This window comes from Rhinolophus sinicus, chromosome 17, assembly GCF_057876585.1.
Source record: "Rhinolophus sinicus isolate RSI-liver-muscle chromosome 17, RSI-T2T, whole genome shotgun sequence".
NCBI lineage: Eukaryota > Metazoa > Chordata > Mammalia > Chiroptera > Rhinolophidae > Rhinolophus > Rhinolophus sinicus.
In genome coordinates, this window is record NC_142517.1 from 169,047,612 (window position 1) to 169,072,594 (window position 24,983).

The window sequence follows — 24,983 nt, forward strand, 5'->3', positions numbered from 1 at the left end:
CCTGAATCCGGGTATATATAATTTTACTCTGATGGTCTCCTTTGGGAACATATTGCAGAGGGCCAAAAACATGAACATGTTCAGCACATAGAGACTCTGCTTTGGTATTACAACCCCTTGATTAGAAAGAGACACACCTTGCTCTTTTGAATTTTCTGAAGTCACGATAAAATAGTCATGTCAGTGTGTTATTTGGCACTTAATTAACAACAAAACTTACAAATTTTTCTGCCCTTTTTTTTTGTCCCATGACAAATACATCAGCAGATCTTCAGTATCAGGACTTCATGATTAAACTGCTTTTTAAAATTAAAAGTAGATGAGCATTTTGAAACATCTTTCTACTTATTAACCAATTTTAGTTGAATCTCCATAGCAAGTAAAGAAGATCTTTAACATTCTTGCATCTCATATGCATAATTTTATTTTAATGTTCTCCCAGAGAAAATTTAAACGTCAATGTTTTTATTATTACTATTATTATTATTTGACCTTATTTATAGTAGATTAACTGAGCACGATGTTTAAGAATTCTATTTAAATATTTGGGTTTAACATCATAAAAGCTAATTAGATTTTCATATCCTAAAATAAAGGTGGGTACTCTGAACAAAACTTTATCACAAGGTTTGTCAAACACCAGTTCTTTCCTTTGCACTTAAGGGGCTATGCTTACAAAAGAAAGGATACTTCACTGGTGCCTGTTTACTTCAATTGTCTAGCCATTTGAAAGAATGCTTTGGGCTCTATTTTCTCCTAAGTTATTGGTTGTATACCTGCAAGGGGTACACTGGCCTTTCATAAGGCCAGAATGGCCAGAACTTAAGACACAAGGTCAGGTTCTGAAATCAGGAGACAAATGGGAGAGGCCTTCACTTTTGCTTCGTTGCAAAGCCCAGGTAAAAATGTGACATCTGCCTGAGGGCTTCAGAGTTTCCATTCCCCTGCTTCCTCTAACAACTTTTTCATCGTGATCTTTATATCATGTCGGTGTTTTTATTGGCTTTAATGTTTTATTGACAATGTTGGCTGGTACATTTCTTCTAAACCATGCCTCTGATTATGAGGGGTGGAAAGTTTGAAATCAGAAATGTTCAGGAAAACCTAGAAATGGTCACCAAAGCAGTAAACAAAGTAGCTACAACCAGGGATATTTACCATGTCACGACTTAGAGAAAATAGGGAATAGAATTTCTGTGATCTCTCCCAGCAACTGTCCTCATTCCACTAGAAAATAACAGCATCCATTCCATGTGGAATTAGAATTTTATCTGGTTTAAGGAATTATTTGCACCATTAGCCTTGGAGTCATAAGACACAGAGCTGAATCACTACTGTTCAATGCTCTATCTGCTACTTCAGACATATCACAGCCTGGGCTGAAATCAGTTCTTTTCATCTGTTACCTAACTTGGTAATTTTGGTTTACTCATATAAGGAATAAAGATATAATAGTATCTACCTAATAGGATTATCCTGAGTTTATCTAATTCATGTGAAGCCTCAGGACAGGGACTAACATTTAGTAGTCATTAAATGCTAGCTAATAAGAACAATAATTCATAAGAGCAAAAATACAGAGCTGCGCAAATTAAAAGTATTTATGATATCTAATGCATATCTTCGATGGTATTAAACCACAGGAAAAAGGACTGGTAGTTAATTTAGCATGGACAGGCATTGGCTTCTTTTCCTCCCTTTTTTCTAGCAAGAAATTGACATGACAGGAATTGCACTTTTGAAAGATTAATTTGTTGGCACTGTAGGGGATGGCTTGAAGTGAATTAAAGATGACTCTTGGACTTCAAACCTGATTGAAAGGAGCTTTTGGCACCATGAATAGAAATAAGACAATCTGTATGAGGGCTAGATCTGAAGGTTATTATAGATTTGATTTTTAACATGTTGAGAATAAGATACAAGAATAATATCATTAATAGTTTGTGTTAAAATATACAGAATATTACTATTGTTAAAATAGAAATAAAGCTACTCATAAAATTCATGGGAAATGTGATATTGGGAATACTTAATATGGACGAAAAAGGGGCCATATACTAAACCTGACAAGCTCAAGGGAGGCCAGCATGGCCGGCCCTATAACTCCAGAAACGGAAATTAACCACATGGGATTGTCTGAACATAAAAATTGCTAACAAAACGCGGGTCATGGCCAGTAGTCACATCCTTGCCCTGCAGCTTCCTTGACAAAAGTCAATCTTTACCTTAAGTGAGCAGAGCCTGTCTGTTGTCTCTTTTCATCTAAGATAACATACTTTTCCAATGTCAGAGTAATCCCTTTCTCTGGACACCCCAGGCACAATCCACCACACCAGAGCACGAGACTACAGAACCCCTCCTTGTTATCCTGTTCCCCTAACACCATCTCTACTGCTATGAATGTTAATCATTGACTATCCTATATCCGCCAATGTAAAAGAAGTATGTGTCTCTTCATTTTACTTTTTATCCAATCTCAGAGATTTCCCTGCTTTGCTTTCTCCCACCCCCTTAATCTACCACCAGTGGATTGTCTTTAATACGGCTGAAATAAACTCATTAAACTTCTCTACAGGTGTGGGCAATTTCTTAAGTCAACAGTTATTTGATAGATGCAGGTCCAACTGAGCTGATTGGTGTTATTGGTCAAGGGCTGCTATCTGATATTTTAATAGGTGTATTTTTATACTATATATAAGTACTTTGTTTGAACTAAAGATGATAATTTGGGACTGAAATAGGCATTGTGATGATTTATTTTCCATGAACTAAATTTCATAGAATGCTGGATGGCAACATTTTCATTTAGGACTTATAGTCAGGCATTTGACAATGAAGGGAACCAAAGTTTTGCCGCCCTGAAGCTGCCTTTTTGGGATATTGATTTTAAGCTATTTCTTAAGAAACAAGACTCAGAAAGAACATTTGACCCTCCCCACTTCCTGCCCAAGAGATTCAGATGGAAACACCTGCTTCAGGAAGAAAACCTTAGGATGTTGGCCTTAACCTGAATAGCCTAATTTGAATTAAGTATAGTAAATGTTAGCTAGATACCCCTGCATCCCAATGTTTCTGAGTTGTCTGCCATGTGTTTTCCAGTCTTTCTCAACCACCTGTAAATCATCCATTGTCATTTCTGAAATCTAATAGTCCCCCCACACCCGGCCTTTTTCTCCTTTGTCCAAAATGTCTTACATACCTAATGTTTCTTCACTGTCTTTGGAATTTTTATGCTTATATGAATTCCCCATGTGGATGTATTAGAAATTTGACTTTTCTCCTGTTAATCTGTCTCGTTAATTTGATTATTAGCCCAGCTAGAGAAACTTAAAAGGTGAGAGGAAAAGTTAATTAACTTTTTTTAGCCCTCACAACAGATATATGCAGGGTTGACCTTCCGACAGATGTAGTGAGAGGAGAGATTTCATATTCTATTTACTTCTTGTACTTCACAATTGATTTAGAATATTAAATTTCATCTGCTAAAGCACATTGAATGCTAACGTGCTTTAATTATTTAATTTATTTATAAATATTTCAAAGTGCTATTTATTCTTTAGGGTGAATAAAGGCTATGAGTGCTTAATTAGTAGGGGGCTCTGTAGCCAGACTCTGAAGGCACCGGAAACCCAATACGACAAGGGAGAGAACTACTAAAGGAGAAGAAAAAATATGTAAAGAGAAAGTTAGGACCCCTGAGCATAAATTTGACAAACTTTACAATTTTCCTTATTCTGTCCCTAAATAAGGAACATTTACTTTCCATTGAGATGAAATCAGAAGTCAAAGCAACAGACATTCTGTAAATCAACTAGTTTTTCATGAAAGTTGTACTTTCATTTGACGGTTCTGCCTTTAGGAGGCCAAAAATATACTTTAAACTTAATATACACACACACACACACACACACACACATATATATATATATATATATATATATATATATATATATATATATATATAATTTTCACATACACACAAACACACCGGGGGTGCCAAAAAATGTATACAAGTGTACAAGTGGAAATTTTGGTCAATGTTGCTCAAGTAGTAGTTTGCCATAATCAGAGGTGTCTGGATGCTGATGGTAACCACTTTGATCACCCCTTGTAATTGCAGAAGTCAAACATGACTTGTATTTATCTTTTGTTATCGGTATAGAACGAGTATTACAATTTTAATACAGTTTTCCTTTCTTAAAATGTGCATACATATTTTTGGCATACTTTTTTTTGAGGATTTAATTGGCAGTAGTGCCAAAAAACGTATGCACATTTTAAGAAAAGAAAACTGTATATATATTCTGATGTGTCGATTCGTACAAGTGGTTGGAGCAAAACTGTAGGGTCCTAAGGCCACTAAACTCAATTAACCAATGCCACTCAATTACACCCCTGGCTCTCTGCATCTGTTCTTGGGGATGAGCCTGCATGTGAGGAGGTGGAGAAAGTGGTACCATCAACATGGAAGCACCAGGCAGCCTAATGGGCTCAAACCTGACAGATTATGCTCATCTAAGTTCCTTTGGAAGCTGTTGAGGCTTCTTTGAAAAGCCATGACAGAGACCTAATAATTGTTTTTATGCTTTCTTAACAGTGTGAAATGCTCTGATAGCTGTCAACAAGGTATCAAATGCAGTGAATGGCACATTTTGTTTTCTTTTTTTTGTATTTTCTCGGAAGTCAAAACAGTTTCTAGTTTTAAAGAAATAAAGAAGATAGGAAAAAGTGAAGCATGAAATCTTGAGAAAGCTTTTGCCCTGAAACCTAAGTTTTCATCCCAGAAGCAATACCAGCAGCAAGCATACAGCAAGCTTCTGGCCACAGGCTTGGGGGCCACTGTACTTTACAAGGGTAGAATTTGAGGGACCACTAGTTCTAGAGGGGATTTAATTGAGGGAGGAGGGGCAGATGCCATAGTTTAGCCTTCTTTGGACAACTTATTTAAGGGATTTAGGCCATCTAATTATCTTTCTGCATTCCTTCTAAAAATAGTGCTTCTAAATTCTATGAAAGCCATCAAAACTGTTTAAATGTTTAATGATTATTATAGCTTAACACATTCACTTTCAGTAAAATTTATGATATGATATGGTATAATTGTATTTTTGTGTTATAAATATTTTATAGAACATTAGTACATCTTGTATAATTGATGTTTACAACATTTTTATGCTTCTTAAAACTATAAGCTTTGACTTTTAAATTTTAAGCTATTATCCTGGCTCATAGCTACAGTACCTTATATTTATGAAAATGTTTTTGTTGTGTCTCTGAATTTGTGATGCCAGATTCTTGGCTGAGAGTATAATAACTAAATACATCTTTATTACTATGGGAAATACAATAAATTTGAAGTAACACACTTTATACTGTTTCTAGCAACACTGAAGAAAATAAAGGTTCCTGACTCTACACAATTTAGGATAAATCATTTTGACCTTCCCTTCCAAATATTTTGTATTTCCAATTATTTGTTTCTTCTTGGCTGACAAGGTAATTCCTATTGGTAAATACAGGTTTTACACAAACGCTGAATTCTTTTTATGCATCACAAAACAAGTAGTTAAAAAGGAAAAAAACATCAGTTATTGGGTTCATATAGTATGAAGTATGAACACATTTTAATGGCAGTGACTATTTTTTTAAACTTTAGTTGAATTAACTTCTTATCTTGTCAACCTAATATGTCTATTCAAGAAGACAATAAGAAACCAAAACCTGTCTTCCTTTACTAATGGTTATTTTCCTGTCTGGTACCTTCATCTCTACTCTCTCAGTTATATCAGTCATAGCTGAAATGAATGGAGTAGCTTCTGAATGCATCCATTGCAGTCAAAGAGCAGAGGCATAAACACTTGAAGAGAGGGCATTAACTATATCATCACATCACAGGTGTCCTGTGAAATACGCCTTGGAGATGAGGACCTGCTTTATCTCCTTTACCATCAGCTGCTTACTCAAAAGTCAGAAATAAGAGTTTTTCTAGACTGCAAATGCTGATCTCTTCTCACTACAGTTTCCCATGGCTTTAGAAGGTATACCTAAAGTAGTTACATCAAGGATTGGGGTAACATTGATGGGATTTTAAAAGATGATACAAATAGCTTGGTTTTACATTGGTTTGTCTTCCAGAAAAGCCTTGTGTTTTAGAAATTCTTAATGTTTGTTTAAGCCCTTTTGTTAGATAAAATAAACTTGATAGACAATACAAAATTGATTTAGAAATCAACACATCCCAAAATGTTTCTGGATATTTCTGAAACATTAATTCATATATATATATACACACACATACACACACATATGTGTGCATGTATATGTGGACACATACATGCACACATAAATCTTCTTGATGTTCTTGAAAATTCTAAAAATCATCTCTTTCCCTTGAGTACTTTTTCTGATTTTTTAAAAATTTATATTCAGTCTCTAATTTTGTTTAAAATCTTATTGAATGGATTCTGAATCTAGTGCTATATTTTGCAGAGGAAAAAGAAAAATATTTCTCTTAATTGGCTACTTTTTAAACTTCATGGTTGTGTAGGAAATGTGTTGGAAAAACTAGGGCTCACATTTGGGTTTCCTGAAGCCAAGTTTAATTATCTCTTATTTGCGTTATTAGGCTTCTTATGTTTGCGCAATATACATAAAATACTTAACAAGAAACACAGAATGCTTCCATTTATACAGCAGCTGAGGACAGTGATGAGTCCTGGGCAGACCTTGCCTGATTTGTCTCAAATTCTGTAGTACAGACAGTGGATCGCATGACACAGTATTTAGATTCTTAGTACATTCCGAAGGAATCAAGGAACATATTTTCAAATTGCTTCATGAACGTACTATTTTGACCGTCTGAGGTGAAAACCTCAGTCCCTTGGCTAGATGCCTAGCAAAAAGGGATCTCAGCACTGTAGGTTCTACAAACTGATAGTTTTACAGGTGGTGACGTGAAGATAAGCAAGAATAAGAAAAAAAACATGGAAGAACCATTGCAGTCCTGCCAATTTCTAGGACATCTGCATAGTTACACAGATCTAATTAAATAGTTTATGTCAAATACACTCAGGACAAAGCATAAACCGAACAGTTTCAGATTCCTTGCTGTATCCAGCTTCAAAGGGCTAAGATACGTGGTATGGTAAGAACAAGTAAGGGGACTGGGAGACTCATTTAGTAACTGAGTTAATGAAAGCACTTTACCTGTTGGAGTCAAGGTCATATTTTAGCATAAGTCTCATAAGGATAAACTTGTTTGTTTGTAAAACATGTCTGTTGGCAGTATAAACTCACTCATTTGACCTTTAACTCCACACTCTCCTGCTTTGCTTTACATGTTTCTGAAGGGGATTTGAAAGTGATTTACTTTTAAAAAATCTGGAGGCTGAGAACTAAGTATAAGATTCCATTATTAAAAACTGAAGTCCTAAACCAATTTATTATGATCTGAGAGGATTTTTGGAGTTGAAGAAAAGAGGCAATGCTAGCAGGGATAGTTTGATTTTATACTAGCCTGTATTAACACATACTCTGTTTTTTTTCACTTTACTCTTCTTTGGGCTGTAAGTACCATATTTTGCCATGTATACTCATATATAATGCTCACTTTTTTGCCCAAAGTTGTGAGGGAAAAATCAGGATGCACATTATACATGGGTAGTCCTAATTCTGTATCTATATAAATGTTTTAAAATTATTTTATTTATGCTTATGAGTTAAAAGTGTAATAATATATAAATAAATAAATGTTAAAATTCCTTTATAATACAAAAAACAAGTACCTAAATATAAAAAAATAAAAATTTAAATTAAAAAATTAAAATGAAGGGGGGAGGGTGGTGGTAGAAGAGGGTAAACAGGGTCAAATATATGGTGATGGAAGAACTGAGTGGGTGGTGAACACACAATGTGATACAGAAATCATGTATTACAAAATCGTACACTTGAAACCTATGTAACTTTACTAATCATTGTCACCGCAATAAATTTTAATTAAAAAAAATTAAAACAAAAGATTTTTTTCCCTGAAAGTTTGGGCCAAAGATGTGGGTGTGCATTACACACGGCCAAATATGGTATATTGCCTTACATGTTAAGGTCATTCAAGCACAGACTGCCATTCCTGAACATTTTGCAGTTACACAAATGGCTATCATTGGTCACCCAGAGTTCTGTCAAAAAACAACAAAACAAAAACCTGACACCTCCTTCCTCTAAGCAATACAATCTGAAAAATGCAGATCACAAAAACAAGTGTAGTGATGTTATACCTATTCTAAAACTTGACCTTTTGTATTGGGTGTTTTTTAATCAGATATTCAGATATCTGAGTCACCGTTTATTAGGCACTGAAAATGACAAAGGAACTAAGCAGCCTTATGGAACGATTTCCCTCTACCCTGAAATTCAAATGTCAAACATCACTGCATGCTGGAAGCTTCATTATTAGTATCAGTCACATTTCTGGTAAATTCAAGAATAAGATAGTGAACTTCAAAAACATCTAGATTTATTTTTATATTTATCTGTGTTTCTCAAACATTTATATAATAAACTTATGTTTACTTAAAATATATTTAAGAAGGGTGGGAGGTGATTGTGAAGTCAAAAATAGTGCTAAACTTTAGAATGAATGGTTTTTGTCAGAATTATTGGCCAGAGGAAGGCCTAGCCCCACAAACATGCAGAAGACAGTGCTCACTGATCCTCGGCCCACAAGCGATAGTAAAAATGTCAACAATAAGAGGCTCCCTCGACCAGGAGTAGCTGTTCCATTTTAGCACAAGCCTCCCAGGTTTCATAACATGCTCAGGAAACTGTATAAAGACAGTAAAGTAAATCTGACAGGAGAAATAGAGGAATGCTCTCAGTCAGTGAGACAGTTTTATTTTATTATTATTTTTAATTTTTTGTTTGTTTTTTTTCAGTTAGAGTTGATATTCCATATTATTTTATATGAGTTTTAGGTGGACAGCACAGACCGTTTTAAACATCTGCTTTTCCAGAGAGGTGGATGATAAATAATAGTGTCTGTATTCATTTCATTATAAAATGAAATGTGATGTTACAGGAAAATAGAGGAAACAGAAGGCTGACGTATGCGCTGTTTCCTCTATGCACAAGGGAGGGAACATCACTCTCTCAGTGGGGAAAACTTTCTTCCTCGTTTCACTTGAAGGGGTCCAAACCACATAACCACTAAGTATTGAAACATTCGTGCAGTGGCTCTGGGTAAATTCAGTTCGACATCTCAAAATTTAGCAAATGTGGCATTTCTTTTTACTGAAAGACAGGAAGAAAATGTCCACATTAAATTGAATTTAAAATTTTCTGACACTAAGAGAGGAACCATGGATCAATGACAACTGAAATGTAAGGGATTTGTTTTAAACAAATAGTAGTGGAGAAGATGAATTCATAATATTTTTTTAAAAAAATATTAAAGTTATTTATATGCAGAAATAAAAAATCTAGATTCAATTTCATTGAATTCATTACTCTCATTGTTCTGTCAGGTATTCCTTGTCTGGTCTGAAGCTAATAAAACACGGGGATAATACAAGTAATGATATTATTTGTAGATCTAACAGTAATTTTCAAGAGTCTCTGGGATTTAGTAGAAATAGTTTTTTAACACAGTGATTTTTTTAGAGTTCTTTAAATCATTGGTGAAGCACCTTTATTCTGATATATTATTTTTGAAATCAAGGAAAAAATTATGTACAAATTTTAACTGTATAAATTATGAACACACTTGTGTAAGTAACACTCAAGATATAAGATATTTCCATCAATCCCAGAAAGTTCTCTTAACCTCTTCCAGTGAATCCCACTCCATATACGCACCCATTGTTCAGATTTCAATCTTCATAGATATTTTGCCAGTTTTCTAACTTCATATAAATAAATCATATCGTATGCATTTTTTGAGTAACTTTCCCTAGGACTATGCAATACTATTTCAAAACAAACCATATATCACATACATTGACAATGGGTAATAGAAACCAATCATCCAAATATAGTAACATATTTGGTCTTTTCTGTTTTCAGAATAGTTGCAAAATCAATGCTAAATGTTAAAAATAAAGAACAATACTGAGATATCAAATAATCTGAAAATACAGAATTGAGTGGTAGGAGACTCTTTATTATGATAATTGTGTGATTCATAGCAGATCCCCTGGATAGCCCCAAGAATGTATTGTGGCCAGTTGATAATAAGTCACCTTTTTTGAATGTCAATAGGCACAGTCAGCATTTCCAGAACTATTTGCATAGAGTATGAAAGACGCACCTGTCGGAAAAACTCCTCCATCAGGGCCATGGTCCACCGGTGGTGCAGCTGCCAGCATTTGGCTGGATGGCTGATGTCTGCTGCATGGAGAATCAGGGACATGGTTTTGGCTCTGTCGATCCTGTCAAACCAAGAACATACTCAAATTATTAGAACAAAGTAACCAATTACAGTCCTTTCTAAGTCCAAACCCAAGGAACTTGAACATCACAAAATAAATAAATAACCTACCCTTCAGGCTGCTGCAAACTGTTTCTTATATTTTTAATTTGCTGGAAGTGACTCGACATGTCTGTAGACAAAACCATTTCAATTACTAGGTTCCGAAGATCCCTGTGAAGTCATCAAAAGGAAAGGTTCAGTTGGCTCTTTATTGTTCTCAAGCGGAACATTTCCTTAAACATCATGAATTACATTTTATGTTTAATGGATATGAACACAAAAGAAGCTACATTTTAATGTAAAAGTGCTTATAAAAGTTTACATCATTTTACCTTTTAACTCTTGAAGACTTAGGAAATTGCCAGGAGAGTGATCTGTGAACGATGCTTTTTAACATCTCCCCTTCAAGAACTGGATGCTTTCTCCTCCCACACCTACACCCTTCCCCCACTCATAATTCTAAAATATTGTTGTCCTATCCAACTACATAATTTTAAAGAAAAACTATCCTCAATGAAGTCTGTGCTATCAATAAAACCACAACTATTTATTCAGTATTTATTCAGTCCAGGCAGTGTTCTAGGTGCTTTGTATAGGTATTAAGACATTTAATCTTCATCACAACCCTGTGAGTGGGTATTTCCCACCACAAAAGCCTGAGTTCTTAGCCCAGTCACATAGCTAGTACATAGCAGAGATAAGTTTCAACCCTAAAAGTTCCCACTACCAAAGCTGACTCTAAAACTCCTCCATTGTGCCAACCCTTCATCATTAGAACCCCAGAAAAACGAAGACTCTAAAGTGAGTGGCATTTCTCTGCTTAAGCTGTGGGGTCCTGACCTTAGAAAGAACTATCAGTACTACTAAAATTTTAACCAAGACACTAAATATGGTGACCATATCACAAGACCTATACGTGAATAACTCATTCTCACGCTAAGTAGACAATAAGTCACCTCAGCATAGTTCTGCATGTTCCACAATTCATTGCTTGCTCAGTACAGCTAGGTAAAATAGTTACTCATATGGGAAACTATATTTTATTTTCATTCTGAGGTGTGGTCTGTGGAAGAAGCTGAATTAATGGTGAGTGGTAAATATAAATTACAGTTTTGTGTCAAAGAACTTTACCTAAAGATGGTATGATCAAATTACTTTTTTTTCTTTTCTTTTTTTTTTTTAATCACATGTTGGAGGCTCTTGCTGAAAATTACGGGTGCTCAGTTCAATTGGATTTGTATATGGGAGCCATGAGAAATCAATACACTGATTGCTGTTCATGATATGAATAGCATGCTTAGAATACTTTTAGTCAAATATTAAGGGAAGGGATGTTATTAAAGATAATAAAATTTTTCTCAATTACATTTTTTCTCTGAAATTCTGAGGAGACCCATATCGCAACAGCAACTAAACCAACATATTCATGTTAACTAAGGTAAGTGAGACTAAAGTTTTATGAAATACATAAATCTCATATATACATGGTGCTTTTCAGATAACTGACCCGCACTGACTCTATTCCTTACACTATACTCCTATTTATATTTTAATTCTTGGGTCAATGTTATCAAGTTTATATTAGCAAATAGATCTTTTATAGCTTTTTAGAAAGTGTTGGATCTATTAAATTGTACAATTTATATGATATGTATAGTATTTGTTAAAACAATTCTATAAAACCATTCAATTAGGATGACTCAGAAGTTACTGTATAGGAATTTACAAAATAATACAGGAATAAATTATTAGAATAAAATACTAAAGATATTAAACAATATTGTGTAATGGGATAAAATTATACTGAAATAGCAACAGAATTAACTTCAAGAAGGAACAAATTTAATGCAAAAGAACAGTAATTCATAATATAATGTTACCTCTGGGAATGATAAGCACTTCTGAAGAAACAAATATTCTAGATGTAAATAGTCACTCTCTCAGACCTTAGTTAATACCTCCAAACTTGTTTCCCTGCTTCTACCATCGCCCCTTCTGTTCACATTGCCCAACAGCTGTTGATTTTAAATTCTTTTACAATTAGATCCTGGCCTTCCTAGGCAAAACTTCATGGGCTATTGTTACCTGCAGAATCAAATGAAAGGCCTGAACTGGGTTCCCAAAACAAAGTGCCTCCTCCTCCTCACATTAGAGATTTTCCTGAGATGCAAAAGCAACCTTGAAAAACCAGGAAGCTTCAGTATTTGGTAAAGTAACCATGGAACATTAGGGTTATTTTAAACCCTAAATTAACCTTTTATTTATTTTAAGGCAATTCTTGATCCCAAGTCACTTCTTTTATATGGACATGTCTTTTTACCGGGATTTAAAGAGAAAGAGGAAAAAGAAAAAAAACTCGGCTCTTTGCATTTAAATGGGAACCTTTTCAATCCATTAACTGACTTAACAAGATCTTTGTTAAAGACAAAGGCTTTTTTTTTTTAAATCATATAAGTAGGTCTCATAGAATACTAGGGATATTCTAACACTGAAACATTCCTATGTTTATTTGAAATTTATATTTAATGGGAGGTCCTTTATTTTTTATTTGCTAAATATGGCAACCCTACAGTCAAATGAAGGGATTGACGATGGCCAAGGGATCAAGAATAAACAAGGAAATATTACGCTGAGTGATAGGGATGCATCGTGTTATTTTCTCCTACATGGCAAGGGGTATCACCATTCCATGTAATTTTCTTTTTAAGCAGACTGATGCCTTGTAGAAGAAACATGTAAGATTTCCTTCTATATCTGAGCCATTTTGATATATTATATTTTTAATGTTTTCCCCCAAATAGTGAATTCTTTATTTTTTCAAAAAAAGCTAAATTCCATGTACAGAAAAGTAATATGTGAAGGAATCAAATGACCCTAATATTCTGAATTGATGTAGGACCACATTATGGTACAACTGAGCAGTGTTCCATTCCAGATAATATGTAATTATGTATCTTAAAGTATCTGTTTTATGGTGTGTAGTCTTACAGATTGGCTATCATACATATAGATGTTGAATTGGCCTGGAAATACTTCAGCTCCATCTAACAGAGCCTGGCTCCTGAACAAAGTTTTCTAGGTAAATCCTTCTCAGATTCATCTAGTCAAAGAATGTTGAGTTTGTACTACGAGTAAGGGATTGACTTTCATCTTTAAGGTCTTCTTCACATTAAATCACATAATTTCACTTTTTTCTGAAGTTTAATTTCCTGTAGTTTTCCTATGAAACTCACCTCCAGTCATCTTTGGACAAATTTATCAAGACATTCATTTCTTCTTCTTGCATAAGTCGATAAGCTGCACTCACATGGTGATTCTCAAGGACGGATCGATCATTATATAAAACGGCAACATCTGACCTAAGAATTAAAAAAAAAAAAAAGAAAGAAAGAAAAAGCCAAGTAGAAAATTTCATTAGACTTCATGCATGAGTGTCTAATAAAAATATTCAAGTTATAAGACATCTCATCAGTAAAAGCCCTGCAACTGAACACCTAAATTTATGGAAGTACTTAGTTTCTTTTTAAATTTTTTTTTACTGTATAACAACTTTCTAAAAAATAGACTTTATTTTTTAGAGCAATTTTAGGTTCAAAGCAAAATGGAGCAGAAGGTACAGTGATTTGCCATATATTCCCTGGCCCCAAACATGCATAGCCTTCCGCATTATCAACATTCTCCACTACAATGGTACTTTTGTTATAATTGGTGAATCCACATTGACACATCATTGTTACCCAGAGTCCATAATTTACATTATGGTTCACTCTTGGTGTTGTATATTCTATGGATTTTGACAAATTTATAACGACATGTATCTACCATTATAGTACCATATAGAGTATTTTCACTGCCCTAGAAATCCTCTGTGCTCTGCCAATTCATCCCTCCCACCTCCTTAACCCCCTGCAACCACTGATCTTTTTATTGTCTCCATTTTCTACCTCTCCACAGTACCATATAATTGGAATCATACAGTATATAGCCTTTTCATACTGCTAGTTTCACTTAGTAATATGCATTTAAGTTTCCTCCATGTCTTTCCATGGCTTGATAGCTCAAGTCTTTGTAGTACTAAATAATATTTCACTGTTTGGATATGTCACCATTTATTTACCCATTCACCTACTAAAGGACATCTTAATTGCTTCCAAGTTTTGGCAATTATGAATAAAGCTGCTACAAATATCTGCATGCATGTTTTTTTGTGGATGTAAGTTTTCAACTCCTTTGGGTAAATACCAAGGCGCAAGATTGCTGGATCATATGGTAAGAGTACATTTAGTTTTCATAAGAAACCATCAAACTGTTTTCCAAAGTGGCTGTACTAAATTTGCATCCCCATCACCAATGTATAATAGTTGCTGTGGCTCCATATCCTTGCCAGCATTTTGTGTCATCAGGGTTCCAGATTTTGGCCATTCTAATAGGTGTATAACAGTGATTCATCGTTGTTTTAATTTGCATTCCACTGATAACATATGGTGTGCAGTATCTTTTCATATGCTTATTTGCCATCTGTGTATCTTCTTTGGTGTGGTGTCTGGTAAGCCTCATTTTTAAATCAGATTCTTTGTTTTCTTATTGTTGAATTTAAAGAGTTATTTGTATATTTTGAATAAGAGTCATTTATTAGATGTATCTTTTGTAAATATTTTCTCCCAGTCTGTGGCTTGTCTTCTAATTCTTTTGATAGTGTCTTTCACAAGAATGTTTTTGTTTTTAATGAAGTCCAGCTTATCAAATTCTTTCATAAATTGTGCCTTTGATGTTGTGTCTAAAAAGTCACTGTCACACTCAAGGTCATCTAGATTTTCTCCTATATTATCTTCTAGGAGTTTTATAGTTTTGCATTTTACACTTAGGTCTATGATCCATTTGAGTTCGTTTTTGTGAAGAGTGCAAGGTCTGCATCTAGATTCTTTTTTTTTGCATGCGGATGTCCAGTCGTTCCAGCACCATTTGTTGAAGAGACTATTGTTGCTCCATAGTATTGCCTTTGCTCCTTTGTCATATATTTGTGAATTTATTTCTGGGTTGTCTTTTTTGTACCACTGACCTGTTTCTCTGTTCTTTCGCCAATACTACACTGTCTTGATTACTATAGCTTTATTGTAAGTCATGATGTTGGATAGTGTCAATTCTCCAACTTTGTTCTTTTCCTTCAATACTGTGTTGGTTATTTTGGGTCTTTTGCTTCTCCACATAAACTTTAAATCTGCTTATTGATATCTGCAAAATAAGTTGCTGGGAGTTTGATTGGGACTGCACTGAAGATATAGATCAACTTGAGAAGAACTAACACGTTGACAATATTGAGTCTTCCTATCCATGAACATGGAATATGTCTCCTCTTACTTCTTTGAATTGTTCCATCAGAGTTTTTTAGTTTTGCTCATATAGATCTTGTACATATTTTGTTAGATTTATAACTACTTTTTTTTTCTTGGTACTAATATAAATGATATCATGATTTTAATTTCAAATTCCACTTGTTCATTGCTTGTATATAGGAAAGTGATTAATCTTTTATCCTGCAATCTTGCTAGAATTGGTTATTAGTTCCAGCAGTGTTTTTTTTTTTTTGGTTGATTTTTCTGGATTTTCTGCAGAGACTAGCATGTCACCTGTGACTGAAGACAATTTTTTTTCCTTCTTTCCAATCTGTATACTTTTTTTGGGGGAGGGGTCTTATTGAATTAGTTAGGACTCCAAGTATGATGTTGAAAAGCAGTAATGAGAGGGCACATCCTTGTTTTGCTCCTGATCTTAGTGGGAAAGCTTCACATTTCTCAATGTTAAGTATGATGTTAGCTGTAACGGTTTTTTTTTGGAGATATTCTTTATCAAGTTGAGGAACTGCCTCTCTATTCCTAGTTTACTGGGCATTCTTATCATGTGAGGGTGTTGAATTTATCAAATTCTTTTTCCTCATCTATTAATATGATCATATGACTTTTCATTTTTAGCCTATTGTATAATAGATTACCTTAACTGATTTTCAAATGTTGAACCTGGGACAAAGCCTACTTGGTACTAAACAACGTATTTTAAATATGCTTATGCCTTCTCCATTCTATTTGTAATTCAGTTACCTGTGAGATAATCTAGATATGCCAATGAGAGAGAAAAAATTACCTAACATTCTTAATCACTCAGTGAACAAAGCAGCCTCTTTGTATTTCTTCCAGAGAGTTGATTACCACCCTCATTCCCTTGAACTAAAATTATTTGGGGCAGAGGGCAGAAGAGATGATGAAAATCATATTTATAATTCTACTGTTTTCCCCCTTATAATGTTGTGATTCAAATTGAATATTATATCCTTTAGCCTTAAATTAAACTGGGGAACCATTCTTTAAACAAAATTTAGAACTTATGTTGGATAATGTCCAATTTATAATGAATATTGTCATTTTAAATGATGAATTCATCAAGGAAAGACTTTTATTTCTCAATTGTCTGTATTTTCATATTATTTGATCATCAAATAAGCTACTTCAAGTTGCATTTTTGAACTTGGTCTTCTAACAAAAAGTGTGAAATATTCCAAGTATTCTCATCTCTGTATAATGAAGCCCTTGCTTCTCCTTTCTTATCCTCTTAAGTTGCCAGATCATTTTGAAAGTGTGGAATGGAAGCAGTCACTGTATGCAATGTATTAAAATGGTGAAGCCATCCACATAAGTTGGCAAATTGGAAGTAGGCAGCAAAAATACTAATTGGAGGTAGGCAACAAAAATATGTATCTTCCTGGTAGATACATATTCTGTCAGCACTAAAATTGCCTCATTAAGACTTACTGTTTTAGGCTTTTCAGTGGGTAGAGTCTTAGTTATAAACTAGCACTGACCCTACCACTGAATGTTTACCGAAGAGTATCCAAGGACAAATAAAACAAAGAACTAAAGAAACTGGGCTCCTGTTGCAAGCAACACATTGGAGATCTGTATCTAATAGTCTGCCAGATAAACCAAGTGTTATTATTATTAATCCAACGAAGGGGAAATGACCTATCAGGCAGTAGAATAATTACTTACTCTTTTATTTCTATCACTTCATAAAAGTAGAATAACGTACGTAGTTAGCTAATAGCACATAGTTCCAAAACATATTTTCTTTTAATAATTTCAGCTATGGTCTAAAAGTTACATAGCCAATAATCATAGCTCAGTACAAAGCAAACTGAACTAGCAAAGCGCATATGTAATCCTTACTTAAGAGAGAATTGAATGGATCTTGCCCAAGTATCTCCACAAGTTTGCTGAGATCATGGAAAAAAACTGTAATTTGTAAATCAAATATTATTACCATTATCACTTGTATGGCTTCAAATCTAGCCATGGCAGTTCTGCCAGGGTTATTAAAAGATATGTCTCCAAATATCACTGTCTTTACCTTTTGGCAACAAGAAGAGCTGTGTTTCTGAACCAGATTTAGTTGTAGCAAAGTATGTATGATTTTGTCTCATAAATCTAACAGGATGCTGAGAATACAGCATCATTTTAATGTTTGAGATAGTCTTTGACTTCTAAGAAAAGAACAAGACTCTAAGCAACATCCAGTATCCATGGTAACGTGTAGCTCGGTATTTTCACAAAGAACTTATTTGCATTTATTTACACTTTCAAAGATTTCATGAATTATAACGTCTATATTGAAATTAAATCTAGCCTTGAACTATGTTTTAAATTATTTTTCAGTCATTTTGCATTATCCAGGAAATAGCTTCCCACAATAGGAAAGCACTCTAAGTCCAAGTAACAGTGAATAATATAAAATGCAATGGAATCATTGACATCTGTGACATCAGACTTCGTACTCCTCAGATATAATGTGAAGGTGATAGTGATAATTTTAAAAAGCACATTATTTTTTTGCATTTGTGGTCACTACAACTTTTTGTTCATAAAATTTTCAAGTTCTGATAGAAGTAACACATTAAATAATTCATCCTGGTAAGTCATTTACAAGAAAAAAAATAAAACACTAGACCTACCCCCCTTTTATAGTTTCTCTACATAAAAACAGAAAAAGAAAGAAAAAGGATTTTTCCTCCTCCTTCTTCTCTTTCTTCTCCTCCTTCTTTTTTCCATCTTCACCCCCTACTCTGTAGTCCAAAGTATAAAAAACTTAGGACTCTTCATTCAGTTGTAAATGATTGGTACAAAGAAAGCTAGATGGCCTAACACTATTGCTGGAGAAGGCCAGTCCATTGCCTTCACTTTTCAAAGTAGAAAGAGCAAGAAGTATTTATTGTTAACAAATTATTTGCTGCCTTCTCCAACTCCCCAAACTGTTGTCCCATACAGGCCCCAACTCAGTAATGAGCTGTCTTTAATTAAAATCCCACTCATTATGGATTGAGTAGATGTACAAGAGCCTTTGATAAGCAAAAACCATCCACATAGTCTACTTTTCCTTTGATGTTTAACACAAATAAAAACAAAACAACTTCCTATACTCTACAGCCGGACATGGAGGTTAATAACATTCCTGCCTCTAAACCAGAATTCTGGCTCTTCCTTTTCCTTCATGTTCTGTCAACCTGGGGGACTCCGGGCATAGACAATGCCTTCCGCAATATTTCATTGTGTGAATTTCAGCTCTTCCTCTATCTCCATCAAGGCAGCCATGATTTCTAAGCTCATCCATTTCAGGCTATACAGGTTTGGGACTATTATCTGCCTGTCCCTGGACATGGGAGCAGAGACGTGTATGTAGACTGCACTGAGAGTGAGTGCCCCTCTTCTGAGCTTCTCAATCCCGCTGCTGCCATCAGCTGACTGTGTGCATATAAACAGATGATGTCACTTCTAGAGAAACGTGCTTTTTTCTTTTTTAGATTGTGAGGTTTAGGCCAGATGATCCATAATATGGATCTCAGTCACTTTAGGGTCCCTTGAATGTCTAAAATGTCTAATATTTTAATAAATTGTTTCCCACCTCAATAAAATAACTTCCTATAACTGGAAAATCAGTTGTTAGAAATTACTAATAAAAAAAAACAAATAAAACAGACCACACAAAAACCTGCACATGACTAGTTATAGCAGCTCTATTCATAAGTGCCAAAATTTGGATATCCTTCAATAGGTGAATAAGTAAATAAACTCTGGCACATCCAGACAATAGAATATTGTTCAGCAATGAAAGACATGAGCTTTCAAGCCATGAAAAGATATATAGGAGCTTTAAATGCATATTGTCAAATGAAAACAGCCAGTCTGAAAAGGTTTCATATTGTATGATTTCAACTATGTGACATTTTGGGAAAGACAAAACTATAGTGACATTAATAAGATCAATGGTTGCCATAGGTAAAGGGGAAGAAAGAAGGGAGGAATGAAAAGGTGAGGCACAGGGGACTTTTAGGGCAGTTGAATTATTGTGTGTGATACTATAATGGTGGATACATGGTGTTATACATTTGTAAAACTCATACAATGTATAACACAAAGAGTAAACCCTAGTGTAAACCAGGGATTTTAGTTAGTAATAATGTATCAATATTAGTTCATTGATTGTAACAAATGCACCTCACCAGGGCAAGATGTTAACACTAGGAGAAATTGTGGGGTGGGGGGAGCGGGTATATGGGAGCTCTGTACTTTCTGTTCAAATTTTTTGTAAACCTAAATCTGCTCTAAGAAATAGAGTTTATTAATTTAAAAGAATGAACAAATTTAAAAATAACTAGGTTTATTTTTCCCACAATAAGAATAGCGAGTTCTATAGTGGTTCCAGAAAGATATCGGTCTGTCCACTTACATCTCCATCTTAAACAGCTCTGATAGTGAAAGGCAGACATTTCAGGATCCTGTGGATATCAATGACCCTGATGGGTCCTAGACCAAATTCTGCCTCTCAGCCACTAAGATCTCTGTACAACCAAAAAACTACAGAGCACTTTTCTATTATGGACTGAATTGTATTTGAAAATTTATATGTTGAAGTTCTAACTCCCAGTCCCTTAGAATATGACTGTAATTTAAAATAAGGCCTTTAAAGAGGTAATTGAGGTTACATGCGGTCATAAGGACGAGGCCCTATCACTACTGGTGTCCTTATAACAGGAAGAGGCAGGAGGGATGCTCCCACACAGAGACACGGCCATGTGAGGACACTGCAAGAAGGCAGCCATCTGCAAGCCAAAGAGAGAGGTCTCAGAAGAAACCAAACCTGCTGACACTTTGATTATAGACAGTCTCCAAAACTGTGAGAACATTTCTGTTATGTAAACCACCCAATCTGTGGTATTTTATGATGCTAGCCCTCACAGACTAATAATACACCTCTACTCTGGTGTTTTGATTGTAATAACTGCCATCATCACCATCATTTAAAAAAATCTCATTTTCCAATTATGTTAAATTTAACACTTCAAACTAATCTAGAAGTAAGATTTCTTCGATTTTTTAGATTTTTTTTCTCCAGAAGTGCACGTTTATTACTCTCAAGTACATAATGACACCAAACTGTTTCTAACAATAAGTTGCAAAATTTGTCTCAGTGAATAAATATCTGACTTGTAGGATAGTTTGGAGAATAAATTCTGGGTAGAGAAAAATTATCTTACACATTTTTATGTTCTTTAAATTGCTAAATCTACCATCAAATATATACAAGATTCTTGATAAATAATGGTTGATTAACTTAAATGCTTGCAGCTTAAGGAATTTTGCTAACATTTATTAAACCTACTCTTATTAGACACCATCATTATTATCTTTAAATCCTCTTAAGATAAGCCATATGCAGGAACACACATTTCAAGTTTTAACACATTGTTTGTGGGAAACGAGTAAACTCGTCATATCGCCTCTAGTTGGAACCGGCAAAAATTTTGCAAAGTAAATAAATAGAGACCTCTTTTTAAACTAAAGCACTGAAAGTTTCATAGAAAAATATCAAGTAGATCGAAAGATATGAATATTTTACGGAAAGTCTAATTTTGGCGAGAAAATGTCAAAAAAGCCCCGCGTTACGACACGATTTGGTGGGAAAATGCCCACTTACAAAGTTAACTAAGAAATGTTAATACTTTTCTAGCTTACCTTGTCTGAATATGGAAGTTGTTTGTGGTTCCTGTATGCTCGTAATCATGAATGGCAGCAGCAAAGACCATTGCTAAAATTTCCAGTTCAGTGAGCCAGTGCTAGTAAATTAAAGAAAAATTCCAACATGTTTAGAAAGCCGAGGTCATGTTGTCGTTCTACAAAAATGTTCAGTGCATCCAGTATAAGTAATCAGAGAAAATTGTTTTGTTGATTTTAAATAAATTTTTCTCTTTTTCCTCAGTTAATTGTACATAAAACAAATACTTCATGAGGTCAATGATTGTTTCATGGCATTTAAGTTCAAAATTCAAACATTATAATTTTCTTTGGAAAAAGAGTAATTTTTTTATGATTTCAAAATGTGAACCCTGACTGGATTTTGAATTCATAGCCTTACCAGTTGGGGTTCCCATGCAATCCATCATAGGTTAGTGATTTTTAACATATAGCTCATACATCATTAAAATGTCTTTTAGCTTAACTTTTGTAGAAGACCTTATTATGAGAAAATTTTCCATCTGAAAATTTTCCAAAATATTCACTTTGCTCATGAGAGAAACTGAACTTAATTTGTGTATTTAAAGATTTAGAAGTTTCCAAGAATTTACCACATTTGTTTTTCATGAAACATATAGCCTATAACTGTGCAAATTAAACTTAATAACGATGAAAGATTAAATGCTTTCATGTAAGATCCAGACCACCTGTTTTATGTACATTGTACCTTTTTGTTATCAATTGGATGGTTTAGCAAAGATTCCATTACTATGATAAGTGCACTTGGGTAATTCAATAGTTTCTTTACCACCCATGTTTCTCTTTTACTGCACTGCCAAATACATAAGCACATGGGATTATTTAATTAAAAATAAATAAAGTGAAGTTCCCTTTCACATTCACAGTAGCCACATTTCAATGGCTCAGCAGTCATGTGTGGCAAGCAGTCAGCATGTAGAACATTATCACCAAAAGTGCTGTTGGACAACACCGTAGGTAGAAGGTGTTACCTGATGCTAGGAATGGAGGACCCAAAATGACATGAGGCTTGCTCTTAGGGTCTTATTCTGTACACTTGAAACAATTAAAGACCTTGCCCAAAGCAACAGAAAAATATAAACTACAAGCATAGGTGATGAAAGGTCACAGAAAAAAGATGCAGTAGAGAGGCAGACAGATGTCGATTTGGCAGCAGTGGATCTTGGAATCAGGATGGAAAGAGATTGGGCGCTAACTGCAAGTTTGGGAACAGAGATTCTAAAGAGCAAATGTAGAATGATACTGTAGATGTCTATATGAAAATGGAATTACCAGTAGTAATATCATGTTGGAGAGTTAAGTGAAGTGAGATTGAAAACAGAGTGCAGAGCATGGGAAACAGTTGATAGACTATCTTAATTAGAGCTGATGAGTTTGGATTTTGCATAAAAGGCAAGAGGGAGCTGTTGTAGGTCCATGAGTCAAAAAATGAAGGAGGTGACAAGCGTTGAGTCTCACAGTTGCTGAAGGCATGCTCTTATTAATCTTTGCTTCTTTCATAAAAGCTATCATGGCATTTGGCCTTGAATAGGAACTTAATATTTGCCTGTTGAATTGAATTTCACCAGTTTTGCATTAGGAGGATGTAGTAGGGAGTAGTGGGAAAAGACTGTGAAATCAGACAATCCTGGTTTTAAATCTTGGTTAGTCCTCAGGCAAATAAGTTATTTTCCCTCTCTGCCATAGTTCCCATGAAAATAGAATGAGTGATCATTTCCCTTTGGCTTTTAGAAGTTTACAGTTAAATGTATGCACTGTGCCTATTGCAAGTCGCGTCATATAGCAAAATACAGAATAAGTGGCATTTTACTAAACTTATTACCTTAAACACATTGTTTAAGTCATTGAATCTGGAAAATAAGTGAGCTAACATATCTTTAGTGATTGAAATTCAACAATAAATACCCCACAGTTGGATGACCGAAGCAGCAATGATTTTCAGAACCAAAGGGAGTTGATATAACTAGCTATTCTGTGTTTATAGGTGCATTTAATTCTGAGTCATTAAAAGAAAGAAAATGACCTTATTAAAGGCCTGTTTTAGAGGCTGGATTGGGACTGAGCCTCCAATGTCTCCAGTGAGACTGGAATTAAGTATCATGAAATGAAGAGCAATTTAAGTTACACCAGTGTTTGTACTCCTAGAAACCCATTGTTTTAGTAAAGAAAATTGTTCCTAGAAAAAAAAAATCACCTATTTTTTTAAGTATTTCCTATTGGTTATATTTAAGATTTACAGATTGAACTATGATTTTTTTTAAATAAGCAACATTCACTATCTACTACGATAATGTAGAATATGACACTGAAATTGTAAAAAAAAAAAAAAAAGAGTTAACTAGGAAGTCAGAAATGGATTTAAATGTATAGATTATCTCATAAATATTTAAAATTATTATCTTTCTAGCTGTCAAAATGGATTATACATGTGTTTCCAGTGTTTAGTCCCATCAATCTCCACTTCCCATAAATAGTACTTCCTCCGTGAATCCTCTTATTTATAACCACACCGTGGTCTTAATGACAAAGTTTACATTATAAAATCATTTGGGAAAAGAGAAACACATTGAACCTGAACACTTATTTAAAAAAAAAAAAAAATCTATTTTGTTTAGTGAAAATAGAATGTGGGGCTGATGTCAGCTCCTTAGTTGCCAATTCATTTTATTCTGGGGTCAAATGAGACTTCTATGTCAGAACACAGATGCTTAAATTCATGGATTTTGTAAATGATTCAAGCCAGGGAGAACAAGGCTGAATCATATCACTCTTCTCAACTACAATGGTGGTCAGTACCTAACTGAGGTGCTTCGGATTCCTGATGAGCAGAAATAAAGAGTTAAGACGATGCGTCCTGAACAATGCAGACACTGTTTCATTTAAACTGCAGGTTGCATTTTGCCTAGAGACATCCTCCGGTGGACTTACTCTAGAATGTGCAGCCCTCAAAGTATGTCAGTAGGGAGAGTACTGACTGCACAATGATAATGGCAGGGAAGAAGGAGATAACAACAACTGAACATTTTAATTAGATGGTGGCATTTAATCTTTATAACTGTCCTACGTACTAGGACATAAGTCAATATTTTTTACCCTTATTTGGCAGATAACAAAGATGAATGCTAAAGAAGGAAATCAACCTGCCAAAGGTCACATAACTCTCAAGTGTCAGAGCAGGAATTCAAAGCCAAATCTGTCTGATTCCAAAGTTTCTGTTCCTTCCACAGATCACAATATTTCTTCTCTGGATTGCAATAGCATTCAGTAGTCAAGGGAGGTGATATGCTGAATACATTATTCTAAGGTTTCAGAAGCATAATTGCTAGATAATTTAACTGGATATATTGATGGGTAGAAGCTAATAGAGCTTTGATATAAGCAAGATGATGTAATTTTTATATCTGAGTTATTTATTGTGTGTGTGT

At 34.5% G+C, this 24,983-nt stretch overlaps 1 protein-coding gene across 7 annotated transcripts in view; it reads right to left on the reverse strand.

Moving 5' to 3' along the window:
- PDE1A (phosphodiesterase 1A) overlaps nucleotides 1-24,983 on the reverse strand; it is a 403,166-nt gene that overhangs the window by 32,435 nt on the left and 345,748 nt on the right. For all 7 annotated transcript variants that reach the window (XM_074338956.2, XM_074338931.2, XM_074338941.2 and 4 more), the window contains 4 exons: nucleotides 21,520-21,620; nucleotides 13,696-13,821; nucleotides 10,532-10,633; nucleotides 10,301-10,421 (listed from right to left, as the gene is read on the reverse strand). In XM_074338956.2, coding sequence (XP_074195057.2) covers nucleotides 10,301-10,421; nucleotides 10,532-10,633; nucleotides 13,696-13,821; nucleotides 21,520-21,620 — 450 coding nt within the window. The remainder of the gene's footprint in view (nucleotides 1-10,300; nucleotides 10,422-10,531; nucleotides 10,634-13,695; nucleotides 13,822-21,519; nucleotides 21,621-24,983) is intronic.